Consider the following 15,704-nt stretch of genomic DNA (forward strand, 5'->3'; position numbering starts at 1 on the left):
AACAACCTAATTAACGCCATCTACTGATGTAGAGAAATATCATAATTGATGGAATAAGCAAACATCTTAAACAGGAAGAATAAAAAGTAAAGCAAAATATTTCAGTTGCATTTAATTATTTTGAAAAGTGTTTTTGATTAACTGTTGTTGGTTGCAGCGATGGCCGTTAGTCAGGTGTCATCAGAGCGCATTTCTTGATTTTCATTCATTCAGTTTCGTCTCTATCAACATGATAATATTTGCATTAATTTTTCACTGTATAAATCCTACAGAGCAAACATATAAGATTGAACTAAATTAAATACTGTCGTCGTATATTTTTTTTCAAAATACGGTGCGAAAAGAGGTGCCTTTTAAAATATTTTTTGAACATTTAAAAACAAACTATTGATCTATTAATATTTCATTATCTTACATGCATAAGAAATTCAAGTCTTATGATTCGTATTCCTAACTCTATTTTTATATCAAATGTAATAATTCAGCCATATATATAATATTAAAAGGAGGAAGCATATAGCATCAAAAAATTTCTTCAGAAATGGTTCATAAAGGAACAACCTTCTGCCATTGCAAAACATATGTACGTGTTTTATTATTGTTGTTTAATTTAGTTTGCAACTTCTCAAAAACACGTAGAACAGAAGGAAAATCATTCAAAATTTTCAAAATGGGATTTTTGCCTTAAAATTTCAATTTCTGTAATCAAAAGAGCATTAATTATCCCTCAAGAAAATGAATACTAAGGGAAATTATGTATTGATGGAATCATATATGCTTTAATTGTATATACAAATGAATATAACATTTAAAGTCTTTAAATTCTCGAAAAAAATATTTTGCTAACATTTTGAACTTCTTTTTACACTTTACTGTTGAACAATATAAAAACACACAAAGTATTTGTTAGCTGGGATCCTAAATGTGATTATTACTGAACGTTTACTTGGTCTGGGTAATAATCCATCGTACGAAAGCATCAAACGGTAGGAATTACAAACGGGGAATTGTTTTTTCACTTATGCATTCAAAAGTGAAAGATGATTTTAGCTGCGCAACAGAAATTCGTTTGCACAGAGTAGTAGAGGAGACGAAATATTTTTCATTCACGTTTGAAACAAACGTTTTGTATCGACCGAAAGGCGCCTCTGAAAATGTAAATAAGTAAAATGAAATTGGATAGTTTTTTTTTTATATTTGTTAAGAGTTTTCAAATTTAAGCACCAAATACTCTTGTGCAATTTTAAATGACTGCCTCGTGCATATGATATGCAACATGATAAGAGCGCAGACGTTGCATTTTGGTCTGCTGCTTATTAAATTACTTCAGCCGAGTCTAAGTGTTAATAAGTAAGCATTTCAGACATTTGAAAAGTCGGTGTGAAAATGATCGCAATGTTAAAGAACTGCAGGCGCTCTACTTTTGCGAATGGCTTCATTCATCATCCCATCATTCCATATTCGGTAAGAAGGAGGCGCGGTTTGATTCCAGTGGGCGGGGTAAACAACTTTTATTGGCTATGGCTCACGCTGATTGGCATTAAGGGCCCGGCCCATTGATTCCTGGCTATTGACACTTGATCAGATCTCATCCATTGCTTTGCAGTCTACAAGTGCTGACAGAACAAGGCAACAAATTTCAGTTGTTGCCCCCCTCCCATTTTTTCGTATTCTGCTCAACGTTTACTCATAGCGCTTCCCAAGAGTTCTACGAAAAGGGGAATCTGACAGATCGGAACGTGCAAAAGTGGAGAACGCTCCGGATGCACTTTGAAAACTGTTGGGCACATTTGACCGGTTGTACTTTTTTCATTTAGGGATTTCGCTTTTGGGATTGTGTGATGGCAGAGAAGAGGAGGTCGCCCTGTACAATGAGTTTAAAAGCTCATGCTTTCTCGGTGGAAGCCCTGATTGGAGCAGAAAAGAAAAGAAAACTGGACAGGGAAAGGGCGGATTATGCAGAGGAGGCATCGAAAATTCCTAAACGAAATGACAGCTTAGAGAGAAACGAAGGCAGCTGCATCTGCGACAAAACTCCCGAGACTGACTGCAGGAGCGACGGGTCTAGTAGGTGTCTCTACTCAACTCTTGCTCGTCACCCCAAGTTCTTCACTTTTTGCTGCTTCTGCTGCCAGTTCTAGCGTGCTGATTACTATCGAGTCCAAAAAGGTTGATATGCCGCAGCAAGTCAAACTCTCTTTATGACTCGTATTTTAAAAACCTCGCAGCAAGTGGATCACGTTTAACGCTTGAATCATTAAGTCACTGGCACGTCCAAACATTTCTTAACAATGATGCACGTGCGTTTACATCCCAGTTGCAGTCATCTTAAGTAGTTCTGTCTTTCGGAGATTTTAATTTAACAATTCCCGTATATTTCTTTACCCCAGTGTCCCACTATTGTGCTCTGCAATTCTCGAGGTTAATCAAATCTGCACTCCAGGTTTAAGGAATGAAATCCGTCTCCCTTTTGTATTAGAACAAAAATGTTAATGCATGTCATAGTAGATTCTAGGTATGTGGGAATTCGTTCTTGTAAAAACAATGTAAAAAACAGTATTTCCACGGCAATCATTCACTTTTTATAATGCGTCTTTAATTTATGAAAGGATTAACCTTACTGAAAAAATGGCGCCAATAGTCATTACAAATCATATATTTTTTGCTTTGGTTAAGTATTATTAGGTGGTTGTTAAAACGGATTAGCGTTGATTTATAAGAGTTTGACCGATGTCATGTATGTAATCTCATAGCCGAGAGCGACGAACTGCTGCTGACGAGCCCCTCTCCTTCTATACCCACATCATCGGCGGTGACATCTCAAGGACCCCTCAGCGCTTCAGAAGATATCAGAGTGGATCTTCAGGGAGCAGATTTATGGAAACGTTTTCACGAAATCGGAACTGAAATGATCATTACCAAAGCTGGAAGGTCAGTCTAACAATGGTTGTGTAAGAGTAATTTGTTTGCTGTTGTGAAAGTTGACAGCTCAGTTTGTCTCGGAATTGCATTTTTAACACTGAAACAACCATTAATATTTCAATACACATCAACTTATTTGCATTTTTTCTGACAATTATTTAAAAAGAAGAGTCAAATGAAAAAGGTAAACCTCGGCGGGCATAAGAGATCATTGTATCTGATGATCTCCAATAAATTTTAATAAATGCACCATGAAAATGATAGAAATACATAAATGCAAGTACGTTTGAATTATTTGGATATTCAAACGGGTGGCTCTATATATTGTTGTAAATATTATGGGGACCGTAGTTTACGTGTTAGTTTTTAAAAGATTAATGAAAAGATTATAAGACTTGGAAATTGAAAACAGATTGAAAACTTTTTGTTTTTCATTTCATCAAAGAAAAGCCAAGCAAAATGACACCTTTTATTGGCTAACTAGAAAGATTACAATATGCAAGCTTTCGAGGCAACTCAGGCCCCTTCTTCAGGCAAGATTCATTTCATCAAGTAATTTTTATTCATTTCGGAGGTGTGCTTTACAATACACGTCAATGGAAATGCCTGAATGTTAGTTATGTTATTAACACATAAAAAGGTACATATAGGCCTACAATGGCTTTATAGACAACATGTTCAATTTTCTTTCGACTTCAGACGAATGTTTCCAGCCATGAGGGTAAAGATGTCAGGACTGGATCCTCATCAGCAATATTACATCGCTATGGACATAATTCCTGTGGACAATAAAAGATACAGGTAAACATACAAGACCTTCTGACTTTCTACAGTCCATTAGTATAATATTCTCGGAGTCTTTGTTTTTTATATCTGCTATGTATTCGAAACATATTTATTGTTTGATTGATTCAGACTTTAGTCAACTTACTTTTGGATTTTGACACAAGTAACTCACTCGAGTGAATTGCCATTTTCTGCCAGTGCTGCAGGGTTTAACAGTAATTTTTAATCTGCCTGGAACATTTAATAAACCTATAAGCGAGGAATTTGCAACTGTTTAGTGTTAAGGCCATACCATATTATTTCTTTATTTGTTAAATGGATTTTCGCAGTGAATTTGTACTTGTTTCCGTAAATTATTTACAGATTTACCACACATCCAAATACTAAAACACAGTTACATAAGAAATTGGATATTATTGATAAAGGAAAAATTAAACAAATATGAAATTTTATATTCAATGTGTTGCTTTTATGTAGAGAAAATACAGTTGGAAAGGATACAAATATTCTATACATTTATTGTTACTAGTAAATTATACGACTAATAAACAACATTTATTAGCATAAACAGCGAGAAAGAACAGCGTTTCCATTTTTTGTCCAAAATATCGTAGGTGATAGGTTTTGTAAAAATGCTGTGAAAATAAGAAGTACAACACATTGAAGGAACACTATAAACATAAAGAAATATAACGCAAAAGAATAGTGATAAGATGTAAGCTTGTTAGGTTTTGTTTTTGAATTTCTATATAATATTAAATGCGATATCATATCTGAATGAAAAGGAAAGTTTAGATTTAGTACAAAATACCTGTGCAGGTCTATATTTCGGATTTGCTCAAGAAGGACTGGCTTTGCATAATTTCTTGCTCAGCATGTATCACATTCTTTACAGGTACGTCTACCACAGCTCCAAATGGATGGTTGCAGGTAATGCAGACTCTCCTGTACCTCCTCGAGTTTACATTCATCCAGATTCACCTGCCTCTGGAGAGACTTGGATGCGACAGGTCGTCAGCTTTGACAAGTTGAAGTTGACAAATAATGAATTGGATGACCAGGGTCATGTAAGTGTGCAGTTTACTGATAGTTTCGTTGATATAGATGCATGATTTCTAACACATTTTTCTTGTTCTTCGTTTCGGTAACTCTGCTTATGATTATGGGCTGTACATTTGTGTTTAACACATTTAACTGAAGACTGCAACTCTCAGTTGACTTCGTCAGTTTGGGTAAAATCATCTAAAAATAAGCCATAAAACAATCTGTATAGACCTGTAGTAATGATGATGTTGATAATGAAAATGATGTAATAATACTAATATTGCTACCATTAATAATGATGATAATAATACTAGAATACAAGAAAGCCATATTAATTTACGTGTTTTTGATAAAAAAAATAATGTGCACTGTAATTTATATATCAGGGTACAAAGTTCACGTCAAGCGCTTTCTTTATCATTTTTGAATATTATATTAGATATCATACATGAACTGTTTTATGTTTAAAAGCCACAGTCCCCTTTTGATGGTCCACATAAACAAAATAATACACAGCTGCCCAATGGTAAGCAGAGCAGAGCTATTTGAAATCATCTGGATGAAAACAAACCAATAAAAAAAAGCACCTTCAGTGCCTAGAAATGCGCTATTTAAAAGTAACTAACATGTATTTGAAAGTAACATCACAATAAAATTAGTCTGATTTAAATTACTGCTCTAAACCTTATGTCACAGTGTTTCATTACATTACTTTAAAAACGTGATTTATCGGAATGTATCAGTTCGATAAAGTAAACCTTATGGTGTGCATTTCAATATATAACTGACTGGGTTTCTTCTTACAGAAAATGTATCTATGAGATTTTAATTTGCGTGAAGTAACAAAAAAATAACGGATTAATTGTTTAATGTCATTCATACTCTTATTAATTTTGTAATGAGTTAAAGGTAACGTTATACACCACGTCTACACACACTGAGCAGGAGGATTAAAAATGACAGTTGAGATACTTATAATAACGATTTGATCTTCATTGTCTTAATCTTGTACCCTGAACATGGCTTAGTGTTTTTTATCCTATGCTGCAGCAGCACACCCATGCCTTGTTTAAAAACCGTACATGTAATATTTTTCTAAAATAAGATAATACTGAAAAAAAAATGCATGATTAAACATGCTTGCATGATTGTGACTTTGTATTTAGAAATACCTTTAGGGTTTAAATGATCTTTTTCAAGAAATTAGGTTCCATTAAAGTTGTTAGGTTATCGGTTTGTTAAGGTTCAGGGACGGCAGGCAAAAACGGATTCATTCTCAGCACATGACAATTTCTCACATTTCTCTTCATGTCAAACGTTTCATACTTTGCGCGCAATTTGGTACATTGATGCTTTTAATAATCATATTTTTCTTTGGTTTAATGAACACAAGATTACAGTTGTGACGTCTAGATGCACCCCCCTTGTTTTCAGCTTATATGATCCTGTACTTATGTATAATTTGAAATGACACGAGAATGTTGTAACGAAAAACAAGAATCTGGAAAATGTTCTTCTCACGATCATAATCTTGTTTTATTTTAATGTCGAAAAAAGCCGTTAGAAAATGAAACTGCATTCTTTCTAAGTACTCGTGAATATTTTAGAAAACTCGTTTCATTTGCATTTTTAAATGTATACAGTATGCTGTTTCAATCTATTTTCGTTGCCGTGAATGTTAACGATGGAAATGTAATAAAATTAACAGTTAGTGGCACTTTTGCGATCATGAGGGTTATTATTAAGATTGATTTAAACTGGCACCCTCAGCACTGAGACCAGCCTTATGCACATTTTTTCCTCCAAACCGTGGACTAAACGTTAAATGGATAATAGTAATAATATTATTAAGGTTTACCTTTCATTTATGTTGACGTGTCTTATAATTATAGAGGTTAGTGGTGATTATGAAGACGATTTTTTTTATACTAAATCACCACATAACATTCTAAGACCTTCTTAATCAAAGGTCACGGGTGCCTAACCCCACATCAAGGCCATAACCTGCATGCTCTGGACAGGGCGCCAGTTCGTCACAGGGCCTCTCAGTCAAACACACAAATATACACACTTACACGGGGCCAATACACAGTTACCAATGAACCTAACCTGTACGTCTTTGATGATGTGAGAGAACACGGGAGTACCTGATGGCATTAGTATCCCCACAATCATCATCATCATCATCAAAAGAATATATGAAAAGGAACTCAAGAAAGCTATTCCTTTTTATTTAAAGGGACATTTGAGCCTAATAGTAGGAATACTGTTTTTGACGACAAAGAAATAATGTTTTAATTTGTGTTTATTTGTTCGTAGATAATCCTTCATTCAATGCACAAGTACCAGCCGAGAGTACACATTATCAGAAAAGAGTGTGGCGACGAACTTTCTCCAGTTAAAACGGTCCCGTCAGGAGATGGGGTCAGAGCCTTCTCATTTCCAGAAACAGTTTTCACCACCGTCACGGCTTATCAGAACCAACAGGTAAATTATTTCTACTGCATCTGACTACATGCGAATTATTTTTTTTAATAATTTTACCTTAGACTATATTGTCAATGTCCTAAAATACGCATCAAGTTCATCTTCATCATCATCATCAACATTCTTCTTATTATTATCTTAAAGATTACAAGGCTGAAAATCGATAGAAACCCTTTTGCCAAAGGATTTCGAGACTCCGGCCGCAATCGGTGAGTTATAACATTAATGCACGTTGTGTATTGATATATTTGTGTTCATAATAAAGATTTGCAAGGAACGTTTTTCAACATTTATCATTATGCACGCGAGCATTCACATGTAGCCAAAATCACAATAATGCATGTCCTCCCATTACCCATGAATTAACGAGATCCATATGTGAAGCGCAGTCTTTGGTCAGAGACATAAATTATTCGGCTTTTCGCAAACAGGGTCTGTTTAAAAGTTTACACGTGCTCCTAAAAAAAAAAAAAAAAGGACTCACAAGAGTGAATGTAAATGAATATACACATCCGCACTATTCTTACAGAATGTATAAAACGTTCGTTTATCTAAAACACCTGCGACTTTTTTGATGCCTTATATCTTAATTCACGTTTCAGGACGACCTTCCCATTTTGGACTGTGCAGCTTTAGGCATAAATGATTAAGTTTGCACCTTTAAAATGTCCTCACTGGGGAATGTCAAGTGGAAACGAGAATTTATGTGCCGAAGGGTAAGGTTTCATTCCTCGGTGAAGCTGCTGCTTTTGAACCAATAAAAAGGGCTTTACGGAAGGTATAGAGCCACCCTTATTCCACCTATTCGAAAAAATACAGGAAAAGTTAAATAGATCGCTAAACAAACTCTACCATTTGATAGCACAAGCGGGATTGGCATAAAACAGAAAGAAACATTCATTGCATCTTGTGTAAATTATCGCCTTGGCTACACCCTCCAGGAGGCGACTTTTATCTTCACGGTAACTAGAAGAAAAAGAGCCCCCCGTTAGTACAGAAAATGAAGCTCTTTTTTAAGCTCAAGTCCCCTAATAAATATTTTATTATGGCTTCCTGTAAAATGGCTATGATCCCTGTATAAAAACAGTGTGAAAGCAATTACATTAGAACAGAACATTGGCAGCCTCCGACGTGCCCCAATTTAATGTTTTTCATGACTGGGTTCCTATTAGTATCTGGGCTGCAGTGCCATTAAACGGTGCTTTTGTAGATTAATGATTCCATAAGGGGAAAAAAAGCATGGAACAAGAAAGTATTAGTTTGAAAACTTTTTTTAAAAAATAAACTTTAATTTGATCACATTCACTAACTTAAAGGTGTTAAGAATTAAAAATAAGTTTAAATTGTTTGCTGGCAGAAAGTATTTTAAGCAAAAAAGTTTGCAAGCCTGTACTAGTGAACCACTTGTCTGATTTTCCCTCTTGTTATATACGTCTTCAGGAACTTTAAAAATGTAAAGCATGAATTATTTACCTTTATATATTTTTTTTTTTGAAGAATGGGCCTTGAAGCTTTGGTAGAATCATATGCATTTTGGAGGCCTTCACTAAGGACGTTGACTTTTGAAGATATACCAGGAATTACTAAGCAAGGTAATTTTACAGATGCTTGTATTATACTGCAAGTATTATGTGTGCTGCTTTCTCATCAGTGCCTGGTGTCAGGTCAGACACATATTCAGCTTCTCTGCTATAATCCAATTATAAGAAATATCACTGAAATAAGATAGTGAATACGAACTTCGAAAACTTTTTACATTTTTCTATCTTCACAGTCCTTAATCATAAATCTGACTTGCTTTACATGTGTCCCCTGAATAATCAATAAGTATGCATGAAATAAGACTTTAAATAGCATATTATGTTTATTTATTTTTTACTTTTTACACTTTCCTTCCACATAAATATATGGTTTAAAAAACTTTCTTTTGGAATTTGCAAGTGGAAGATATTTAATTACTTAAGGGTTGCAGGGCAAAAAGTACCAAGGATGTACATATTTTCTCTTTTGTAAAGCTAATTTGTGCTAGATTTGTGTAAAATTAAAAAATAAAAATGATAGTTTTTTGGGCCAAATTTATATTCAGATAATTATAATCTAATCCCGCGTTCCATTTAGTTCCTGCAAATTGGGTGTCAGAGCAGGGAATGACGTCACACCCATTTTGACATTTGGAAAATCAATATGTGTGCTTCTAGGAAAACCTTTATTGTGCTTACAAAACCAGTTGATAACAATACATTACGTGGTATTTTGTACATCCAAACACTGTAGCAACATGTCCACAGATAGTCCTGTGTGTATGTGACTGATTTAATGAGACGCAAGTGGATAGAAATAATGACAAAGAGTATAATACTGAAGCTTTCACTTACTGTTGATGCGGCCATCGTAGATTTTGAGGTCGGGATTGGTGCGACTCTCCCAACTTTCTGAGTGGGTAATTCAATTCCAGTTGAAAATTTGGACTTCCCACTTGTCCCACATTCCAGTTGTACATTGCCTGAAAAAAGCTAGCAAAATAAAACCTTTCTCTTCATTTATTCATTAAGTCACATTTTTAATTGGTGTTTAATGAGTGTTTTAGACGAATAAATAATTTTTAGGTATTTCGAGCTAGACTACCTGTCCTTTGCATCATTAGAGTCCTTTAAATATGAAAACATGAGTCACATGTCCTATTCCTGTGCGTCTCAGAACAGTGTTTGCTCTTCTGACATCCTTCCACCATCTTTATTCACTTCTCTTGCAGAGGCCTAGGAGATTCTAACAAGTAAGTGTTGGCCTTTTTGCACACCATCTTTTGCATTGACAACATCTGCCAATAATTAAGCATTATTCCCATTCACAGTAGCCATAAATCTTTTAAAATGGTCTGCAACTATTGAATGAATTAGTGATAAAGGCAAGGTTCGGTTTCTGTAATTTTTAGATTAAAGAGTTACACTTAAGCTATCTTCAATTTGTTTATGATGATTTTTTTCCTGGCAAATTTTGTAATTTACTAGAAGAAGTCATAACTTCATAATATAGAGTAATAAGCTTTATTTGTACTCTATTCATGAATAATTTACTAGTCATTCATTCCCACTCATTTTGAGTGTATAAGTGTTATGTAGGGATGCAGTTGTGGTGAGTTCCAAAGGACTATTCATATCTGGTCCAGGCACTGTCAGTAGAGTTTACTCCTTCTCTTTGAGGCTTCATGCATTGTTCTTCAAGACTTACACTTTCCTCCCATATCTGATAGATGGGTGACACAGTGATAGCACTGTCATACAACATATCCACAGTCCTATATTTAATCCGGTTATTCCAATTTTCTCCCAAAGACACGTGAGCCTAGTTAGCTGATGACTTTAAATTGGCCCAGTGAGGATGTGTGCGTGAGACCTACAATGGTCTGGCACTCTGTCCTGGGTTGATTCCGGCCTTGTGCCCAATGTTGTCAGAATATTTTCTTGCATCATGTGATCTTAGACGTGGGTGAAGCTGGTTTCATAAATGGATAGATATAATATTATGTAAACTGCAGATAAGAAGAGATTATTAAATAATTTGACAGAAGTGAATCATTTTATAATGTATAGTTTGCTTAACTTACAGAGATTTTTGTTTACTAAGAAGCAAACAGCTGCCATAGTTCATCTTACAGTTGTACGTTATTATAGATTAGTGTTAGTCACTACTTTGCACTTGTTTATTTGTAAGACACACATTTTTGTATATTTTCTGCAGGCAGTCCTGGATCACCTTCAGTTCTTCAAAGCACTGCTAATGGGGTCACCTCTACGCATGCACACCTCCTCTCTGGTGCTCCCTGCTCCTCTCCTGCATTCCATTTGGGGCATGGCAGTGGGCAGTTGTGCGCTGTAAGCCCTGCTGACTATGCACCTTGCACCCGCTCTGGATTAGCACTCAACCGTTACAGCAACACTCTTGCAGAGACCTACAGTAGACTCACCAACCCCAGTGGTGAAACCTTTGCACCTCCAAGGACTTCTTCATATGTTGGAGTGAATGGCACAAACATGTCACTGACATCAAGCGATGGTGATGCCTTCAGTTGTCATCAGTCTGCTCTGCCAATACAGATCTCAAGTATTCCATCCTCTCAGCTTCAATACATCATGCCAGGCCCTGCTGGCAATGCCTTCTCAGCTAATCAAGGACCTCAAGGAGCTTACAACAGTTTCAGAATTCACAGTCCGTATGGTTTATATGGATATAACTTTTCAACCTCACCTAGACTTGCAACTAGTCCAGAGAAGATCACATCATCACAAGCAAACTTTCTTGGATCTTCTCCCAGTGGTACAATGACTGATAGGCAAGTGTTATCTCCAATGGACGGAGTGCACATGTTAACCAGTGGACAGCAAAATATTTTTGATACAAGGACTTTAGGGAACTTAGCGACGTCTTCTCAAGTTCCAGCACATATGGTTTAAAAACTGTCATATGAAACAGAGGAGGAAGATTTTGCAGTTGGAAAGTATAACAGAGATAATGAAAAAATAAACACATTAAAACTTTTTTTTCTAGAGTGCTGTTATGCATTAGGCTACAGAAAATGATGTAACAGTATGATGAAATCAACAGGCACGATACAAAAAATGGAAAATTTAGCCCCAGCTTCATAAATCTTTTCTTAATATCACTGAAAGTGGACCTTATTTATTCAGAAAATCATGAACAGTGAAATCCAGAAGAATACCACCATTACCTTGTTTCTTGTGTAGACCTAAATATTCATTCGTTTGGTAATCATGTTTACTATGGTTCTGTTTTTGGTAAAATGACAGAAAGGAAAAACATCTTTCTTAGTCATCTGCACATTTAATGGTGCATATAAACTTGCAGTTGATAGAAAAAGCTACAGATGAACTTAAGTTATGTACATTTAAAGTTTCCAGACATCATTCCTTTTACAGCAGTAATAATGGTATTCTGACAGAGATTGTAAGTCACATATTGTCACTTAGTTTATAAAGTTCTAGTCACTTTTATTTTACACAACATTGTTGGATGCTGAGACTTATAAGGAATATATATCTTAATTTAACAAACATATTATGTTAGTTAATATCCTAAAAAATGATATCCCATTCAAAATTGGTTCTCCTGATATTGCTTTGTGGGGGTATTGGCTCCTCAAAATCCTGTGGGTTCAGAAAATGGATGGCTGGATCGTTGAAAATGTGCATTGTCATGGATCATCCCAAACTGAATCGAATTGTTTAGGTTAACTTCTTAGGTTCATGACAAGGTCTACAACTTAATTTATGTGGCAGTGACTGACCAAAATAAGAATGTGGTTTTTCTTAAATTTAAATCGTCTTTCACCACTAGATAACAAAAACAGCTATGAATATAAGTTTTACAGTTGCTTATAGTAAAGTTATATTCTGACTGCAAAGTGGCATCTCATATTCATGTAAGATATTGTTTGTGAATAGAAAGTGATATTTCTTTATTGTAACCTTTCAACAGTTTTTTTTTTTGCTTATTTTATAATTCCATTTTTAAGCCTTCTTCTGTATTGCTGCAGTTACAATAATGTGCCTTGCTTTTGTATCCAGTATCCCGAATGTTCTATTTTCTTACATGTATTTAAAATGTTCTCACACTGTGCAGTCAGTTGAAGAAAATCACCATTTTTAAAGAGTATAACTCTTTATTAATGTGGATGGAGATATATATATATAATTAGTGCAAAGTATAACTTGCAATAAAATTGTAAATAAGTAATTCACATACCTAATGTGCTGTTATATTTTTTTTTTAGAAAAAATAGGCAATAAACTGAAGAGGATTATACATTTGTAAAAAGCACAATTTTCAAATAATTTACAAATTACCTATTTTCTTATTCATTTATTGTGATTTACTATGTTGAAAGAAAAAACAGGACTGAGGTTAAGGTTGGGAATGCAAGTTTACTTCAGGTGAGCGTTTACTGCAGGTAACAGAAATCTACACGCACACACGCACACACACACACACACACGCGCCCGCACACGCACGCACACATTCACACACACAAATGCACACACACACACACATGCACTTATTGTACAATTTCTAGTATTGTCTGTAACAAATTGCTCTGTGAAAAATGAGTTCTTTTGCAGTGAATGGAAAATTTTTATGGGCTTAATTAAATTGCTCAACATAATGCACATTTGTTCATTACTTATTCATTTTAATTTTGTTTTTATGACACATTTGAAATTATGGGCGATTCAGAAAAATGAAAAACGTTTCTCTAACTTGCCATGGTAATTATGATGAACTTTTTGACATGTGTTTGTATTTATTTTATGTGTTGGTTAACCAATAATGTTCTGTTACACCAGACACTTCAACTCTAGGATGACATAGACTCGTTATCATCATCATCCTCTGTTTAGAAGTCGATTCTACTTCACATTCTCATTCAAACAAGACAGCCTTAAACTTTAAAAACAATATTCACTTTTTATTTGGTAGTATTTGATTTTGTATTACTTTTTATGTCAGCATTTTGTTGTTTTTTCAGTTTTCCAGTGGAATTAAAAGATTTTCTTTGTCAAAGTGTAAATTCAGTTTTTCTGACTCAGTTGGTGCTTGCCTGAACATGAGATTTCATTCTTTTATGTGAATAGTTAGGACATGAGTCTAGCATAATAAACTTTTCAAGTTTAAATACTGTTTTATGTCAGAAATAGAGGCTTCTTTAAAGTTTGGGGTTTTTTTAGTCACTTGATCAGTTTATCTGATATATTTTGAGGGAATAAGTCTGCAAATTCCTAAAATATAGTGCAAGTTTCACCTAATATATTTAATTGGGTTTTACATCTGATACCATTACACTAAGTTTAAAATTTGCAAGTCATAAACAACTCTCTTATATTATGGAATAGTCGACATCATTATCATGAATAACATCTGAGACGGATCTACGATGAGACTAATGAAATGTAAGCTACAGGGTGTCTAGTCCAGGAAGGGACCCCAGAACTGACTTTAGTCCACATTGCTTAAAACGTTTGTCTGTCTACTGTATGGTGTTTTTAAAAAATAACAGTATTAATAATGAAGTGTAATGCAATACAAAATAGTAATTAAAATGGTTATTAAACTATCAGAAAAATATAATTTGTGTTGATCTGTCAAGGAACAATGACATTAAACGTAGATAATAGTGGTTACCCCACCCTTGTTGCTGGTTGTGAAGGAGCCCCATTAAGCTTCAAGACCCCAAAAATGTAGGCCTACCACGGATCACTGATTTCTGTAGTGTGGTGTAATGGTTAAGGCCTTTGGAGTTCAAACCCTGAGGATGTGGAGTCAAATCCTGTTATTAACTGTGTTCCAACTGGAAAAAATAAAAGCGACTGTAACTCAAATTTTGTAAGTTTTCTTGGATAAATTAAATAAATAAAAATAAAATAAGTATAAACAATCATACATAACATTCTGACACCCTGTTAATCCAATTCAGTGTTGTAAGGCACCCAGGCCAATCCCAGAAGCATTCTATTGAAGGTTACACTGCTCTATAGTAACTCGAGGATAATGTTGGAATTAAAATAAAAACAAACAAAAGGCCATTTTGGGGCCCATAGTCATTTTGTTATTGTGTTGTCAGTTCATTGAAACTGTTCAGATTATTTTGTCAATGTGAGAAAGGCAAACTCACAGCTTTGTACAGAACAACAGAATGAAGTGCTGTGAAATCCATATTCAAATAAAATTGAAAAAGTGGCACCCTACTGTTATTTTCTTGCTTTCTTTAGAAAACAGTAGGGGAAAGTTAATGGCTGTAATCTGCTAAATTCATTCTACTGGATATGCCTCCTATGGTGACTGCAATGGCAACTACAGTAACTGCAATTGTAAAAGCGGCTCCTCGTGTGTTAAATTTAACTAGCTTGGCCTGAGACGTAGAAACTGCTCTTGTCATTTTGAAGGTGAAGTCCATGACAAATGTTGAGCACATGAAAATTCTGATGGCAATAGCAGGGAGAGAGATTTTTATTTTGGAACACAAGTATGAGTGGCTTGCAGGGGTTGCCTGGCTGGTGACAGATCCCCGCCAATCCTTCAGTCCTGGAAGCGCTCCAAATGATGTGTGGATGATGTGGTGGTCATTATCAGTGAATCTGAGAAATTAACACTTGCATGCTACCAGGTGCACAAGCGTGATTTCTGGCACGAAACAAAGAGGCTCCCACACAAACAACCTGATGAATCAGCCGGAGCTTAAGTTGCATATTATAAAGGCCGTGGCAGGCTTCAGAAGAGAATGGTATTCTGCAGCCATCCACAGTCTGCACTCTGATTATTGCTGCAGTAAAGTTAAATATTGGTTGTTACTGAGCTATAATGCAATGGTTATGTTTTTATCTTTTCTATTAAAAATTGGAAACTGTTTTAATTTTATTGTTCATAATTAAAAACAAAGAAAAAATATAATACAT

At 35.0% G+C, this 15,704-nt stretch overlaps 1 protein-coding gene across 1 annotated transcript; it reads left to right on the forward strand.

Moving 5' to 3' along the window:
* Positions 1-1,590: 1,590 nt before the first annotated feature.
* tbx18 (T-box transcription factor 18) lies at positions 1,591-13,003 on the forward strand. The gene is made up of 8 exons (XM_028797716.2): positions 1,591-2,067; positions 2,754-2,931; positions 3,622-3,723; positions 4,604-4,775; positions 7,072-7,239; positions 7,384-7,448; positions 8,737-8,831; positions 10,978-13,003. The coding sequence occupies exons 1-8, from the start codon at positions 1,842-1,844 to the stop codon at positions 11,688-11,690; spliced, it is 1,719 nt and encodes a 572-aa protein (XP_028653549.1). The 5' UTR covers positions 1,591-1,841; the 3' UTR covers positions 11,691-13,003.
* The last annotated feature ends 2,701 nt before the right edge of the window (positions 13,004-15,704 follow it).

This window comes from Erpetoichthys calabaricus, chromosome 3, assembly GCF_900747795.2.
Source record: "Erpetoichthys calabaricus chromosome 3, fErpCal1.3, whole genome shotgun sequence".
NCBI classification, from domain to species: domain Eukaryota; kingdom Metazoa; phylum Chordata; class Cladistia; order Polypteriformes; family Polypteridae; genus Erpetoichthys; species Erpetoichthys calabaricus.